The 13,066-nt window shown below is 43.4% G+C and overlaps 1 protein-coding gene across 1 annotated transcript in view; it reads right to left on the reverse strand.

Moving 5' to 3' along the window:
* Positions 1-13,066, reverse strand: part of N4BP3 (NEDD4 binding protein 3) — a 107,947-nt gene that overhangs the window by 45,544 nt on the left and 49,337 nt on the right. Inside the window, exon 2 of the mRNA XM_053717033.1 lies at positions 9,434-9,874. Within this exon, the coding sequence (XP_053573008.1) occupies positions 9,434-9,847 (414 nt within the window). The 5' untranslated portion in view covers positions 9,848-9,874. The remainder of the gene's footprint in view (positions 1-9,433; positions 9,875-13,066) is intronic.

Consider the following 13,066-nt stretch of genomic DNA (forward strand, 5'->3'; position numbering starts at 1 on the left):
CTAGTTGAGGCCAAGCTTTGAGAGCATTGAATATCGCTCTCAGTTCCAGAATGTTTATCGGGATAAGAGATTCTTCCCGAGACCATAGACCCTGAGCTTTCAGGGGTTCCCAGACCGCGCCCCAGCCCACCAGACTGGCGTCGGTCGTGACAATGACCCACTCTGGTCTGCGGAAGCTCATTCCCTGTGACAGGTTGTCCAGGTTCAGCCACCAACGGAGTGAATCTCTGGTTCTTTGATCTACTTGGATCGTCGGAGACAAGTCTGTATAATCTCCATTCCACTGTCTGAGCATGCACAGTTGTAATGGTCTTAGATGAATTCGTGCAAAAGGAACTATGTCCATTGCCGCAACCATCAAACCTATTACTTCCATGCACTGCGCTATGGAAGGAAGAAGAACAGAATGAAGTACTTGACAAGAGCTTAGAAGTTTTGATTTTCTGGCCTCTGTCAGAAAAAACAGAATTTATGTTTACCTGATAAATTTCTTTCTCCAACGGTGTGTCCGGTCCACGGCGTCATCCTTACTTGTGGGATATTCTCTTCCCCAACAGGAAATGGCAAAGAGCCCAGCAAAGCTGGTCACATGATCCCTCCTAGGCTCCGCCTACCCCAGTCATTCGACCGACGTTAAGGAGGAATATTTGCATAGGAGAAACCATATGGTACCGTGGTGACTGTAGTTAAAGAAAATAAAATATCAGACCTGATTAAAAAAACCAGGGCGGGCCGTGGACCGGACACACCGTTGGAGAAAGAAATTTATCAGGTAAACATAAATTCTGTTTTCTCCAACATAGGTGTGTCCGGTCCACGGCGTCATCCTTACTTGTGGGAACCAATACCAAAGCTTTAGGACACGGATGAAGGGAGGGAGCAAATCAGGTCACCTAAATGGAAGGCACCACGGCTTGCAAAACCTTTCTCCCAAAAATAGCCTCAGAAGAAGCAAAAGTATCAAACTTGTAAAATTTGGTAAAAGTGTGCAGTGAAGACCAAGTCGCTGCCCTACATATCTGATCAACAGAAGCCTCGTTCTTGAAGGCCCATGTGGAAGCCACAGCCCTAGTGGAATGAGCTGTGATTCTTTCGGGAGGCTGCCGTCCGGCAGTCTCGTAAGCCAATCTGATGATGCTTTTAATCCAAAAAGAGAGAGAGGTAGAAGTTGCTTTTTGACCTCTCCTTTTACCTGAATAAACAACAAACAAGGAAGATGTTTGTCTAAAATCCTTTGTAGCATCTAAATAGAATTTTAGAGCGCGAACAACATCCAAATTGTGCAACAAACGTTCCTTCTTTGAAACTGGTTTTGGACACAGAGAAGGTACGATAATCTCCTGGTTAATGTTTTTGTTAGAAACAACTTTTGGAAGAAAACCAGGTTTAGTACGTAAAACCACCTTATCTGCATGGAACACCAGATAAGGAGGAGAACACTGCAGAGCAGATAATTCTGAGACTCTTCTAGCAGAAGAAATCGCAACTAAAAACAAAACTTTCCAAGATAATAACTTAATATCAACGGAATGTAAGGGTTCAAACGGAACCCCCTGAAGAACTGAAAGAACTAAATTGAGACTCCAAGGAGGAGTCAAAGGTTTGTAAACAGGCTTGATTCTAACCAGAGCCTGAACAAAGGCTTGAACATCTGGCACAGCTGCCAGCTTTTTGTGAAGTAATACCGACAAGGCAGAAATCTGTCCCTTCAGGGAACTTGCAGATAATCCTTTTTCCAATCCTTCTTGAAGGAAGGATAGAATCCTAGGAATCTTAACCTTGTCCCAAGGGAATCCTTTAGATTCACACCAACAGATATATTTTTTCCAAATTTTGTGGTAAATCTTTCTAGTCACAGGCTTTCTGGCCTGAACAAGAGTATCGATAACAGAATCTGAGAATCCTCGCTTCGATAAAATCAAGCGTTCAATCTCCAAGCAGTCAGCTGGAGTGAAACCAGATTCGGATGTTCGAACGGACCCTGAACAAGAAGGTCTCGTCTCAAAGGTAGCTTCCAAGGTGGAGCCGATGACATATTCACCAGATCTGCATACCAAGTCCTGCGTGGCCACGCAGGAGCTATCAAGATCACCGACGCCCTCTCCTGCTTGATTCTGGCTACCAGCCTGGGGATGAGAGGAAATGGCGGGAACACATAAGCTAGTTTGAAGGTCCAAGGTGCTACTAGTGCATCCACTAGAGCCGCCTTGGGATCCCTGGATCTGGCCCCGTAGCAAGGAACTTTGAAGTTCTGACGAGAGGCCATCAGATCCATGTCTGGAATGCCCCACAGGTGAGTGACTTGGGCAAAGATTTCCGGATGGAGTTCCCACTCCCCCGGATGCAATGTCTGACGACTCAGAAAATCCGCTTCCCAATTTTCCACTCCTGGGATGTGGATAGCAGACAGGTGGCAGGAGTGAGACTCCGCCCATAGAATGATTTTGGTCACTTCTTCCATCGCTAGGGAACTCCTTGTTCCCCCCTGATGGTTGATGTACGCAACAGTCGTCATGTTGTCTGATTGAAACCGTATGAACCTGGTCCTCGCAAGCTGGGGCCAGGCCTGGAGAGCATTGAATATCGCTCTCAGTTCCAGAATATTTATCGGTAGAAGAGATTCTTCCCGAGACCAAAGACCCTGAGCTTTCAGGGATCCCCAGACCGTGCCCCAGCCTATCAGACTGGCGTCGGTCGTGACAATGACCCACTCTGGTCTGTGGAACATCATCCCTTGAGACAGATTGTCCAGGGACAGCCACCAACGGAGTGAGTCTCTGGTTCTCTGATTTACTTGTATCTTCGGAGACAAGTCTGTATAGTCCCCATTCCACTGACTGAGCATGCACAGTTGTAATGGTCTTAGATGAATGCGCGCAAAAGGAACTATGTCCATCGCCGCCACCATCAACCCGATCACTTCCATGCACTGAGCTATGGAAGGAAGAGGAACGGAATGAAGTATCCGACAAGAGTCCAGAAGCTTTGTTTTTCTGGCCTCTGTTAGAAAGATCCTCATTTCTAAGGAGTCTATAATTGTTCCCAAGAAGGGAACCCTTGTTGACGGGGATAGAGAACTCTTTTCCACGTTCACTTTCCAGCCGTGAGATCTGAGAAAGGCCAGGACAATGTCCGTGTGAGCCTTTGCTTGAGGAAGGGACGACGCTTGAATCAGAATGTCGTCCAGGTAAGGTACTACTGCAATGCCCCTTGGTCTTAGCACCGCTAGAAGGGACCCTAGTACCTTTGTGAAAATCCTTGGAGCAGTGGCTAATCCGAAAGGAAGCGCCACGAACTGGTAATGTTTGTCCAGGAATGCAAACCTTAGGAACCGATGATGTTCCTTGTGGATAGGAATATGTAGATACGCATCCTTTAAATCCACCGTGGTCATGAATTGACCTTCCTGGATGGAAGGAAGGATAGTTCGAATGGTTTCCATCTTGAACGATGGGACCTTGAGAAATTTGTTTAAGATCTTGAGATCTAGGATTGGTCTGAACGTTCCCTCTTTTTTGGGAACTATGAACAGATTGGAGTAGAACCCCATCCCTTGTTCTCTTAATGGAACAGGATGAATCACTCCCATTTTTAACAGGTCTTCTACACAATGTAAGAACGCCTGTCTTTTTATGTGGTCTGAAGACAACTGCGACCTGTGGAACCTCCCCCTTGGGGGAAGTCCCTTGAATTCCAGAAGATAACCCTGGGAGACTATTTCTAGCGCCCAAGGATCCAGAACATCTCTTGCCCAAGTCTGAGCGAAGAGAGAGAGTCTGCCCCCCACCAGATCCGGTCCCGGATCGGGGGCCAATATTTCATGCTGTCTTGGTAGCAGTGGCAGGTTTCTTGGCCTGCTTTCCCTTGTTCCAGCCTTGCATTGGTCTCCAGGCTGGCTTGGCCTGAGAAGTATTACCCTCTTGCTTAGAGGACGTAGCACCTTGGGCTGGTCCGTTTTTACGAAAGGGACGAAAATTAGGTCTATTTTTTGCCTTGAAAGGCCGATCCTGAGGAAGGGCGTGGCCCTTACCCCCAGTGATATCAGAGATAATCTCCTTCAAGTCAGGACCAAACAACGTTTTCCCCTTGAAAGGAATGTTTAGTAGCTTGTTCTTGGAAGACGCATCAGCCGACCAAGATTTCAACCAAAGCGCTCTGCGCGCCACAATAGCAAACCCAGAGTTCTTAGCCGCTAACTTAGCCAATTGCAAAGAGGCGTCTAGAGTGAAAGAATTAGCCAATTTGAGAGCATTGATTCTGTCCATAATCTCCTCATAAGGAGGAGAGTCACTATCGAGCACCTTAAGCAGTTCATCAAACCAGAAATATGCGGCAGTAGTGACAGGGACAATGCATGAAATGGGTTGTAGAAGGTAACCCTGCTGAACAAACATCTTTTTAAGCAAACCTTCTAATTTTTTATCCATAGGATCTTTGAAAGCACAACTATCCTCTATGGGAATAGTGGTGCGTTTGTTTAAAGTAGAAACCGCTCCCTCGACCTTGGGGACTGACTGCCATAAGTCCTTTCTGGGGTCGACCATAGGAAACAATTTTTTAAATATGGGGGGAGGGACGAAAGGAATACCGGGCCTTTCCCATTCTTTATTAACAATGTCCGCCACCCGCTTGGGTATAGGAAAAGCTTCTGGGAGCCCCGGCACCTCTAGGAACTTGTCCATTTTACATAGTTTCTCTGGGATGACTAAATTTTCACAATCATCCAGAGTGGATAATACCTCCTTAAGCAAAATGCGGAGATGTTCCAATTTAAATTTAAATGTAATCACATCAGATTCAGCCTGCTGAGAAATGTTCCCTAAATCAGTAATTTCTCCCTCAGACAAAACCTCCCTGGCCCCCTCAGATTGGGTTAGGGGCCCTTCAGAGATATTAATATCAGCGTCGTCATGCTCTTCAGTAACTAAAACAGAGCAGCCACGCTTACGCTGACAAGGGTTCATTTTGGCTAAAATGTTTTTGACAGAATTATCCATTACAGCCGTTAATTGTTGCATAGTAAGGAGTATTGGCGCGCTAGATGTACTAGGGGCCTCCTGAGTGGGCAAGACTCGTGTAGACGAAGGAGGGACTGATGCAGTACCATGCTTACTCCCCTCACTTGAGGAATCATCTTGGGCATCATTGTCATTATCACATAAATCACATTTATTTAAATGAATAGGAATTCTGGCTTCCCCACATTCAGAACACAGTCTATCTGGTAGTTCAGACATGTTAAACAGGCATAAACTTGATCAGAAAGTACAAAAAACGTTTTAAAATAAAACCGTTACTGTCACTTTAAATTTTAAACTGAACACACTTTATTACTGCAATTGCGAAAAAACATGAAGGAATTGTTCAAAATTCACCAAATTTTCACCACAGCGTCTTAAAGCCTTGAAAATATTGCACACCAATTTTGGAAGCTTTAACCCTTAAAATAACGGAACCGGAGCCGTTTTAAGCTTTAAACCCCTTTACAGTCCCTGGTATCTGCTTTGCTGAGACCCAACCAAACCCAAAGGGGAATACGATACCAAATGACGCCTTCAGAAGTCTTTTATAAGTATCAGAGCTCCTCTCACATGCGACTGCATGCCATGCCTCTCAAAAACAAGTGCGCAACACCGGCGCGAAAATGAGACTCTGCCTATGCTTTGGGAAAGCCCCTAAAGAATAAGGTGTCTAAAACAGTGCCTGCCGATATTATTATATCAAAATACCCAGATAAAATGATTCCTCAAGGCTAAATATGTGTTAATAATCAATCGATTTAGCCCAGAAAAAGTCTACAGTTTAAATAAGCCCTTGTGAAGCCCTTATTTACAATCGTAATAAACATGGCTTACCGGATCCCATAGGGAAAATGACAGCTTCCAGCATTACATCGTCTTGTTAGAATGTGTCATACCTCAAGCAGCAAGGGACTGCAAACTGTTCCCCCAACTGAAGTTAATTGCTCTCAACAGTCCTGTGTGGAACAGCCATGGATTTTAGTTACGGTTGCTAAAATCATTTTCCTCATACAAACAGAATTCTTCATCTCTTTTCTGTTTCTGAGTAAATAGTACGTACCAGCACTATTTGAAAATAACAAACTCTTGATTGAATAATGAAAAACTACAGTTAAACACTAAAAAACTCTAAGCCATCTCCGTGGAGATGTTGCCTGTACAACGGCAAAGAGAATGACTGGGGTAGGCGGAGCCTAGGAGGGATCATGTGACCAGCTTTGCTGGGCTCTTTGCCATTTCCTGTTGGGGAAGAGAATATCCCACAAGTAAGGATGACGCCGTGGACCGGACACACCTATGTTGGAGAAATCTTCATTTCTAAGGAAACTATTATTGTTCCCAAGAAGGGAACTCTTGTTGACGGGGACAGAGAACTTTTTTCTATGTTCACTTTCCACCCGTGAGATCTGAGAAAGGCTAGGACAATGTCCGTATGAGCCTTTGCTTTTGACAGAGACGACGCTTGAATCAGTATGTCGTCCAAGTAAGGTACTACTGCAATGCCCCTTGGTCTTAGCACCGCTAGAAGGGACCCTAGTACCTTTGTGAAAATCCTTGGAGCAGTGGCTAATCCGAATGGAAGTGCCACAAACTGGTAATGCTTGTCCAGAAAGGCGAACCTTAGGAACCGATGATGTTCCTTGTGGATAGGAATATGTAGATACGCATCCTTTAAATCCACCGTGGTCATGAATTGACCTTCCTGGATGGTAGGAAGAATTGTTCGAATGGTTTCCATTTTGAACGATGGAACCCTGAGAAATTTGTTTAGAATCTTGAGATCTAAAATTGGTCTGAATGTTCCTTCTTTTTTGGGAACTATGAACAGATTGGAGTAAAACCCCATCCCTTGTTCTCCTAATGGAACAGGATGAATCACTCCCATTCTTAACAGGTCTTCTACACAATGTAAGAATGCCTGTCTTTTTATTTGGTTTGAAGACAATTGAGACCTGTGGAACCTCCCCCTTGGGGGTAGTTCCTTGAATTCCAGGAGATAACCTTGAGAAACTATTTCTAGCGCCCAAGGATCCTGAACATCTCTTGCCCAAGCCTGAGCAAAGAGAGAGAGTCTGCCCCCCACCAGATCCGGTCCCGGATCGGGGGCCAACACTTCATGCTGTTTTAGTAGCAGTGGCAGGTTTCTTGGCCTGCTTACCCTTGTTCCAGCCTTGCATCGGTCTCCAGGCTGGTTTGGTTTGAGAACTATTACCCTCTTGCTTAGAGGGTGTAGAATTTGAGGCTGGTCCGTTTCTGCGAAAGGGACGAAAATTTGGCTTATTTTTAGCCTTAAAAGACCTATCCTGAGGAAGGGCGTGGCCCTTTCCCCCAGTGATGTCTGAAATAATCTCTTTCAAGTCAGGGCCAAACAGCGTTTTACCCTTGAAAGGGATGTTAAGCAATTTGTTCTTGGAGGACACATCCGCTGACCAAGACTTTAGCCAAAGCGCTCTGCGCGCCACAATAGCAAAACCTGAATTTTTCGCCGCTAATCTAGCTAATTGCAAAGTGGCGTCTAAGATAAAAGAGTTAGCCAATTTAAGTGCTTGAACTCTGTCCATAACCTCCTCATACGAAGATTCTTTATTGAGCGACTTTTCTAGTTCTTCGAACCAGAAACACGCTGCTGTAGTGACAGGAACAATGCATGAAATTGGTTGTAGAAGGTAACCTTGCTGAACAAACATCTTTTTAAGCAAACCCTCTAATTTTTTATCCATAGGATCTTTGAAAGCACAACTATCTTCTATAGGGATAGTAGTGCGTTTGTTTAGAGTAGAAACCGCCCCCTCGACCTTGGGGACTGTCTGCCATAAGTCCTTTCTGGGGTCGACCATAGGAAATAATTTCTTAAATATAGGGGGAGGAACAAAAGGTATGCCGGGCCTTTCCCATTCCTTATTTACAATGTCCGCCACCCGCTTGGGTATAGGAAAAGCATCGGGGGGCACCGGGACCTCTAGGAACTTGTCCATCTTACATAATTTCTCTGGAATGACCAAATTGTCACAATCATCCAGAGTAGATAACACCTCCTTAAGCAGAGCGCGGAGATGTTCTCTCACACATGCATCTGCATGCCTTGCTTTCCAAAAACAACTGCGCATTAGTGGCGCGAAAATGAGGCTCTGCCTATGACTAGAAAAGGCCCCCAGTGAAAAAGGTGTCCAATACAGTGCCTGCCGTTTTTTTAATACATCCCCAAGATTAAAAGAACTATTTATAGTTATAATCCACTAAATATACTTATAAAGTAATCGTTTTAGCCCAGAAAAATGTCTACCAGTCTTTAAAGCCCTTGTGAAGCCCTTTATTCTTATACTAAACTAAGAAAATGGCTTACCGGTTCCCATAGGGAAAATGACAGCTTCCAGCATTACCAAGTCTTGTTAGAAATGTGTCATACCTCAAGCAGCAAAGTCTGCCCACTGTTTCCCCCAACTGAAGTTAATTCATCTCAACAGTCCTGTGTGGAAACAGCCATCGATTTTAGTAACGGTTGCTAAAATCATCTTCCTCTTACAAACAGAAATCTTCATCTCTTTTCTGTTTCAGAGTAAATAGTACATACCAGCACTATTTTAAAATAACAAACTCTTGATTGAAGAATAAAAACTACATTTAAACACCAAAAAACTCTTAACCATCTCCGTGGAGATGTTGCCTGTGCAACGGCAAAGAGAATGACTGGGGTAGGCGGAGCCTAGGAGGGATCATGTGACCAGCTTTGCTGGGCTCTTTGCCATTTCCTGTTGGGGAAGAGAATATCCCACAAGTAAGGATGACGCCGTGGACCGGACACACCTATGTTGGAGAAAACGTAATTTTTTTTGAGTGCGGAATGGACGTTGCATTACAGGGTAAAATGCTTGTGGTAAAGCTATACTGACACGACTCGTAATATGCGTTCCTGGCCATTATGCTGGAGTGGCCATTTTGTCAGTGTTAAAAGCACATACCGCAACACATGTAATCTAGCCGTTTGTCATTTACTTGAATTACTAATTCTGACCACTTCTCCTATAAATTATATCTGTAAGAGAGTTGTTTAATTTTTACCACTGCTTCAGCGAGGCTGGATTACATCCTGCAGAATCAGGAACTCTGACCTCAGATCAGGCTGTACAGTGATTGTTTGATCAGTGCAGGAGCTAATTTATATTTATTCCTTACTGCCAACAGCAAAAAATAAATAAATGAAGATAAAATAGACAATACTCAAGGTTTGTGTCCTGACTCCCTGGACTGCAAAATAATGCAGGATTTCTAAATATTTAATTTGGATACAGACATTTTGCAATGCAGTGCTTAACTAATATTGCACTATATCTGTGTATAAAAATGACTTCAATGTCCCATGAAAACAACAGTAATGTTACAGCAACAGGTAAGTAATTTGTGAATGTACTAACCTTTTCAAAGCGCCCTCTTTCTGGGAGAGATGTCTTGCTAAAATCTGCCCCCCTGCGATCTTTGTGGTATAAGACAGGATACTCATTCTCCCCTCCATCCACACTGTGCTCTCTTCTGAATGCCAGTCCAGAGGGAAACTTCTTGGCACTTCTGCCATCTTTCTTTGTGATGTTCAGGTAGGTCAGTAGTTCCCGTTGGTGCAGGCCTCTCTTCAGAAAGTTTCCAGGGCTGTGAGATTCTTGGAGGGGCTTAAAATCCAGCTTTAAATCATCCGGGGAGAAATCTTGCCTTTCAATCAAGCTGCTGACACTGCCCATGTCACACTTGTACGAGACCGACTTTGAGGCGAAAGGATGAAAACTGAGCTGGTTACCAGAATTACAGGCCTGACGTAAAGCCTGTGCAGCTGCCATGGAGAATTAGCAGACGTCTTGGCAACTCTTAAAAAAAACAAAAAAAAAACACATAAGGGAAAAGTGGAAATTTACAAAAACTAAGGGCACATATATCTACACATCCCAAAGCCATTTGAAACATATTGTACAGCTCTAGAATATCACAAGTTACCAGCTCTACATGTGCAATCTAGATATTTTTTATTTTGTTTCTAACTTTAACACAGTAAATTCCATTGTGGACTTTAATATGAAACATTTGGAAACTCCTGATTTAGACTTCTGAACTACTAAAAACAAAACAAAAAAAACACACACAACTAACTAAATCACTGCATATTAGCAACTAAATTACTGATAAATTAAAGTGTAATTATTGGTATAATGTTAATTCCGCTTTTAATTTTTATATGCAATAAAATTAAATACATTTTTATTGTATAAAAATGGAATTTAAATTAATATGTTTAAAAGGGATATGAAACCCAGATGCTCTACCTGAATCATGAGAGAAACAATTTGGGTTTTGTATCTCTTTAATTTAATTCTGTAAGAAACTAGGGCCTAGATTTAAAGTTCGGCGGTAAAAGGGCTGTTAACGCTCCGCGGGCTTTTTTCTGGCCGCACCATAAATTTAACTCTGGTATCGAGAGTTTAATCAAATGCTGCGTTAGGCTCCAAAAAAGGAGCGTAGAGCAGTTTTACCGCAAATGCAACTCTCGATACCAGAGTTGCTTACGGACGCGGCCGGCCTCAAAAACGTGCTCGTGCACGATTCTCCCATAGGAAACAATGGGGCTGTTTGAGTTGAAAAAAAAACTAACACCTGCAAAAAAGCAGCGTTCAGCTCCTAACGCAGCCCCATTGTTTCCTATGGGGAAACACTTCCTACGTCTGCACCTAACACCCTAACATGTACCCCGAGTCTAAACACCCCTAACCTTACACTTATTAACCCCTAATCTGCCGCCCCCGCTATCGCTGACCCCTGCATATTTTTTTTAACCCCTAATCTGCCGCTCCGTAAACCGCCGCAACCTACGTTATCCCTATGTACCCCTAATCTGCTGCCCTAACATCGCCGACCCCTATATTATATTTATTAACCTATAATCTGCCCCCCTCAACGTCGCCGACACCTGCCTACACTTATTAACTCCTAATCTGCCGAGCGGACCTCACCGCTACTATAATAAATGTATTAACCCCTAAAGCTAAGTCTAACCCTAATACTAACACCCCCCTAAGTTAAATATAATTTACATCTAACGAAATAAATTAACTCTTATTAAATAACTTATTCCTATTTAAAGCTAAATACTTACCTGTAAAATAAATCCTAATATAGCTACAATATAAATTATAATTATATTATAGCTATTTTAGGATTAATATTTATTTTACAGGCAACTTTGTAATTATTTTAACCAGGTACAATAGCTATTAAATAGTTAAGAACTATTTAATAGTTACCTAGTTAAAATAATAACAAATTTACCTGTAAAATAAATCCTAACCTAAGATATAATTAAACCTAACACTACCCTATCAATAAATTAATTAAATAAACTACCTACAATTACCTACAATTAACCTAACACTACACTATCAATAAATTAATTAAACACAATTGCTACAAATAAATACAATTAAATAAACTAGCTAAAGTACAAAAAATAAAAAAGAACTAAGTTACAACAAATAATAAAATATTTACAAACATAAGAAAAATATTACAACAATTTTAAACTAATTACACCTACTCTAAGCCCCCTAATAAAATAACAAAGCCCCCCAAAATAAAAAATTCCCTACCCTATTCTAAATTAAAAAAGTTACAAGCTCTTTTACCTTACCAGCCCTGAACAGGGCCCTTTGCGGGGCATGCCCCAAGGATTTCAGCTCTTTTGCCTGTAAAAAAAAACATACCATACCCCCCCCCAACATTACAACCCACCACCCACATACCCCTAATCTAACCCAAACCCCCCTTAAATAAACCTAACACTAAGCCCCTGAAGATCTTCCTACCTTGTCTTCACCATACCAGGTTCACCGATCCGTCCTGGCTCCAACATCTTCATCCAACCCAAGCGGGGGTTGGCGATCCATCATCCGGTGCTGAAGAGGTCCAGAAGAGGCTCCAAAGTCTTCCTCCTATCCGGCAAGAAGAGGACATCCGGACCGGCAAACATCTTCTCCAAGCGGCATCTTCAATCTTCTTCCATCCGGTGCGGAGCGGGTCCATCTTGAAGCAGGCGACGCGGATCCATCCTCTTCTTCCGTTGTCTCCCGACGAATGACGGTTCCTTTAAGGGACGTCATCCAAGATGGCGTCCCTCGAATTCCGATTGGCTGATAGGATTCTATCAGCCAATCGGAATTAAGGTAGGAATTTTCTGATTGGCTGATGGAATCAGCCAATCAGAATCAAGTTCAATCCGATTGGCTGATCCAATCAGCCAATCAGATTGAGCTCGCATTCTATTGGCTGATCGGAACAGCCAATAGAATGCGAGCTCAATCTGATTGGCTGATTGGATCAGCCAATCGGATTGAACTTGATTCTGATTGGCTGATTCCATCAGCCAATCAGAAAATTCCTACCTTAATTCCGATTGGCTGATAGAATCCTATCAGCCAATCGGAATTCGAGGGACGCCATCTTGGATGACGTCCCTTAAAGGAACCGTCATTCGTCGGGAGACAACGGAAGAAGAGGATGGATCCGCGTCGCCTGCTTCAAGATGGACCCGCTCCGCACCGGATGGAAGAAGATTGAAGATGCCGCTTGGAGAAGATGTTTGCCGGTCCGGATGTCCTCTTCTTGCCGGATAGGAGGAAGACTTTGGAGCCTCTTCTGGACCTCTTCAGCACCGGATGATGGATCGCCAACCCCCGCTTGGGTTGGATGAAGATGTTGGAGCCAGGACGGATCGGTGAACCTGGTATGGTGAAGACAAGGTAGGAAGATCTTCAGGGGCTTAGTGTTAGGTTTATTTAAGGGGGGATTGGGTTAGATTAGGGGTATGTGGGTGGTGGGTTGTAATGTTGGGGGGGGGGGTATGGTATGTTTTTTTTTACAGGCAAAAGAGCTGAAATCCTTGGGGCATGCCCCGCAAAGGGCGCTGTTCAGGGCTGGTAAGGTAAAAGAGCTTGTAACTTTTTTAATTTAGAATAGGGTAGGGAATTTTTTATTTTGGGGGGCTTTGTTATTTTATTAGGGGGCTTAGAGTA

Source organism: Bombina bombina, chromosome 6, assembly GCF_027579735.1.
Source record: "Bombina bombina isolate aBomBom1 chromosome 6, aBomBom1.pri, whole genome shotgun sequence".
NCBI classification, from domain to species: Eukaryota; Metazoa; Chordata; class Amphibia; order Anura; family Bombinatoridae; genus Bombina; species Bombina bombina.